At 39.1% G+C, this 4,384-nt stretch overlaps 1 protein-coding gene across 1 annotated transcript; it reads right to left on the bottom strand.

Annotated features, from left to right (window-relative positions):
• Positions 1-803: 803 nt before the first annotated feature.
• On the bottom strand, positions 804-4,182 carry LOC111388824 (the record flags this gene model as incomplete). The annotated part of the gene is made up of 9 exons (XM_023013636.1): positions 804-887; positions 1,026-1,125; positions 2,267-2,442; positions 2,496-2,630; positions 2,713-2,859; positions 2,908-3,222; positions 3,353-3,550; positions 3,648-3,766; positions 3,932-4,182. Coding segments are annotated over 9 exons (1,525 nt in total), but the record flags the coding sequence as incomplete, so codon positions are not given.
• Between the last annotated feature and the right edge of the window lie 202 nt (positions 4,183-4,384).

Below are 4,384 nucleotides of genomic sequence, written 5' to 3'. Positions count from 1 at the left end.
AATCACTCGAAAGCCTGTCGATATCTCGTTCCATACCCTATATCTTGATATTTCCAGCATGCTTCCTATCATTTCTCGCTTGCTTCCGGGCCTGTGAAGCTATCATCATTTGCTCTATATGCTACAATGTCCTATTTGTCTTTGCCAGAGCAGTAAACAACTACTTCATAACTTGTAAATTCGATGCTGGCTCTAGCCCTATGGGAGGTAGAATGTAATCATCAGCCTCTCGGTCCCCTTGGTCCTGTTACTGTCGTCGTCGCTATTTTTGCTGTTTGATGGATTACCGTGTTTTAGTAGCTAACGACACATTAATAGGATCTGTCGCTCTAGTTGGTAACTCCCCTGGTAGAAATATTATCCTCGATACATGACATATGCCAGTGATGAGGCTAGGAAAGATCAAGGTATGTCTGGGGTCAAGATCTGTTGCCACAAAGCATATTAGATCATAAAGCAAAGCTCCCAAATCAATCTTAAAACCTCGTGCAAGATGATACAATCGAATGGCCTTGGGCTAACTAATAGTGGTGTGGTGAGAGCTTAAGTCAATGTTGTGACTGATAAATTTATACAAGATCACAAGGGAGTCAGTTAGATGTCATTATTCAAATTCATTATCTCCAAGTGGCCACGCATCATCTCTCCTATATAACATCTACGAAACAACTGACATATCTGGATCCATTGGCATAAGGATGATATTATCTCTAGTCAATCCATAGTAAGCCTCAATCACTTTTGGAGAAAACACCACTTGTCCCAAACCCATGTTTGATGCATATGTTCAGTCTCCGGAGTGTCTAAATCTTCATTGAAGTTGGCATAGAATTCTTGCACCAAAGTGGGATAGACCTTCTGAGGTTCACTTGTAATTTTCTCCCAACCTGCTAAACAAATTAATCGGGTTAATTCAAACCTCCCAAAGTCTTCCACAATTACTTTTCGTTCTGGCCAAACTTTCCATCTTGAGATCACGTTAGAAAATCTAGCTTTATGCTCAATGGTTAGAAACCGTCTCATACCCCTGTCGTCAAGTCGTGTTCGAGCTGTTCTAGAAGATCCTGCGACCTTTTCCTTGCCTTTGGAGATGGAGGGAGTATTCTTTCATTGGGGGGGCCATATCTGTCAACACATTGTAAAACCACAATTAGTAACATGAGATATGGTAAAACACTTATGAAGGAGCAACATAGATTGGTGTTTTGTAGCCCTCATTTGTCATGAATTCCATGCATGAGGATGAATGCAACAATATAGAAGCATTAAAAATGCATGTCTAACATGTCATATAAAAATCAAGCCAAAATTCAAACAAAACTGTTGTTGAGACAATTCATCAAACACCTTATGTGCATAGGGTTGTGACATGGGTAAAACTTCAATTTTTCTGTGTAAAATCAGACATTCCACAAGCAATTCATCAACCACCATATAACAATGCCATACTCCAACAAAACTCGAAATTCTCTAACAAAATGCAATAGTGTAAAAATAATTTGAAATTGTAAAGAGTTAGCAAGCTTACCCCGATTTCACAAGATTTTGGGGATAAAAGTGTGAAATAGTTGATGAATGTTGGTGGAGAGTGTTGAATCTTCAATACCACTTGACTGAGGGAGTGAATTTGGTGAAAAAAAATTCAAAATATAGAAGAAAAAAATTGAGAGAGGTGACGTCGTTCATATCAATTGTGTGTATTAAGTGGTTGGGTGGGTTGGGAACCTAATCCAAGTAGCGCGCGGCTTTGTTAATCGCGTGCTCGCAGCTAGGGTGTTTTAGCCCCACATGTTGAAATTCATGCCAATCCCGAAAGGTTCGTTTTCGTTTCAAAATTAACTCAAGCACTTAAGTTCCGCAGCCAACCTAATACTTGTACTACTATGATCTAGATATAAGTGGGTGATGCAGGATCAACAAATTTATACAAATCATGCTTATGTCCTAAAAACACACTTTTTGAACTTCTTATGTCCTCAAAATCTCGTATTTACCTCAATATTTGTGACCTCTCCCAACGCATGCAAGTGAAGTTTGAACTCCCCCAAACTTATACAAAAGAAATATGAACTTGTGTGACTTATGCATTGACTCAACTATTTAAGTAAATGAATAATCTATCTAAACACACCAAAGAAATAAAACGAAAACAAAAATCCTAATCTAATACATCAAAGCTGAATAAATAAAAGGGAAGAGAATTGGGTTGCCTCCCAATAAGCGCTATTTTTTATAGTCTATAGCTCAACTTTGTTGCTCAGGCTACTCTGCACTATTAAGAGGTATGGTTGTCTTCTCACTAGAGTAGTCACCTCCCTGATAAGCTTTCAACCTTTGTCTATTTACTTTAAACCTTCTATGTTGATCCCAAGACACCATCTCCACAGCACCATGTGGAGACACGGCTACCACTGTGAAAGGACCCAACCACCTAGACTTTAGCTTTCCCGGGAAGAGTTTGAGGCGTAATTGAACATCAACACTTACTGACCAACCTGAAACTCATTTTTCTTTATATGCTTGTCGTGCCATCTCTTGGTCTTTTCCTTGTAATTCTTTGCATTCTCATACGAATCCAAACGAAACTCATTGAGCTCATGAAGTTGTAGAACCCTTTTTCTCTTGCTGCCCTCATATTAAAATTGAGCAAGTGTGTTACCAATATGCCATATGCTCTAACTCAACCGACAGATGACAAGCCTTTCCAAATACCAATTGATATGGAGACATGCCAATTGGAGTCTTAAATGCTGTTCTATAAGCCCAAAGTGCATCTTCCAATTTCTTAGGATAGTCTTTACATGATGCATTGACCGTAACTTCAAGAATTTTCTTTAACTCCCTGTTGAAGATCTCCACCTACCCACTAGTCCGAGGATGATATGGAATAGAAACACAGTGTTTCACCTCATACTTGGCCAATAGTGATGCAAAAAGGCTGTTACAAAAATACTTCCCACCATCACTATTAATTGCCCTCGGGGTGCCATACCTTGTGAAAATGTTCTTCTTCAGAAAATGAGTCACTACTTGACCTCCATTGGCTGGCAAAGCAACTACCTCAACCCATTTAGACACGTAATCCATTGCCACCAGTATATACTGTTGCCCGTATGATGGATAAAAAGGTCTCATGAAGTCAATGTCCCAAACGTCAAATATTTCAACTTCCAAAATGCTGTTTAAGGGCATCTCATTCTTCCTTGAGATGTTTCCAATCCTCTGTCACTTATCACAATGTTTTACCATATAACGGGCATCTTTGAACAACGTAGGGCAATAAAAACTCGATTGTAGCACTTTGCTAATGTCTTAGTTGCTGCGAAGTGGCCTCCAAACTCGATTCCAATACTTGTTGTTGTTGTTGTACTTCTAGCACACGATAGCATATGATATGATCTGGACCCTTTCTGTAAAGAATTGGATCATCCCAAAAGTTGTGTTTTATGTCACTGAAGAATTTCTTCTTCTGGTGCCTTGAGTAGTCCAGTAGTATGATGGAACGGGCCAAATAATTGACGTAATCGGTGTACCATGGTCTTGTGATGATCTGAAAAAGTGTCCCATCTTTTTTGTAGGGTGTAACTCATGTGACTCGAGACGAGAAAGGCGATCTGTCACAGACAAGAAAGGTGATCTGCCACAACATTCTCGATCTCCTTTTTATCTCTGATCTCTAAATTGAATTCTTGCAATAGGAGTATCAATCGAATAAGTCTCAGCTTTGCATCCTTCTTGCTCATTAGATATTTCAAGGCTGAGTGATCTATGTAGGCAATCACTTTTAACCCAATCAAAGATTAAATAAATTTGTCAACTACGAACACCACTGTTGAAAGCTCTTTCTCTGAATTCGCATAATTCATTTGAGCCTCATCCAGAGTCTTACTGGCATAGTGAATAACATAGGAAAGCTTCTCCTTGTGTTAACCTAACACTGTCCCCACTGCGTGATCACTAGTATCACACATAAGCTCAAACGAATAATTCCAATCTAAAGAAGTCAACACTAGAGCAAATACCAATTTTTCCTTTAAGGTGTTGAAAGCAGTCAAGCACTCCTCAGAAAAGTAAAATGGAGCCCATTTTTCCAATAGATTGCATAACGGCTTCGAGATTTTGAAAAAGTCTTTGATGAAGCGATGGTAAAAACCCAGTGTAACCCAAGAAACTTCTGACTCCCTTCACTGTTATAGCGGTGGTAGTTTTTCAATAACTTGTATATTCACTTAAACCACCTCAATTCCCCGTGCTGATATTAAATGCCCCAACACAATCCCGTCCTGAACCATGAAATGACATTTTTCCCAATTTAATACCAGGTTTGTGTCTTCACACCGCTGCTACACTTTTCCCAAATATTCGAGGCACTCCTTAAATGACT

The sequence above is a fragment of the Olea europaea genome, unplaced genomic scaffold (assembly GCF_002742605.1).
Source record: "Olea europaea var. sylvestris unplaced genomic scaffold, O_europaea_v1 scaffold5301, whole genome shotgun sequence".
NCBI lineage: Eukaryota > Viridiplantae > Streptophyta > Magnoliopsida > Lamiales > Oleaceae > Olea > Olea europaea.
This window is presented reverse-complemented; position numbering and strand designations above follow the sequence as displayed.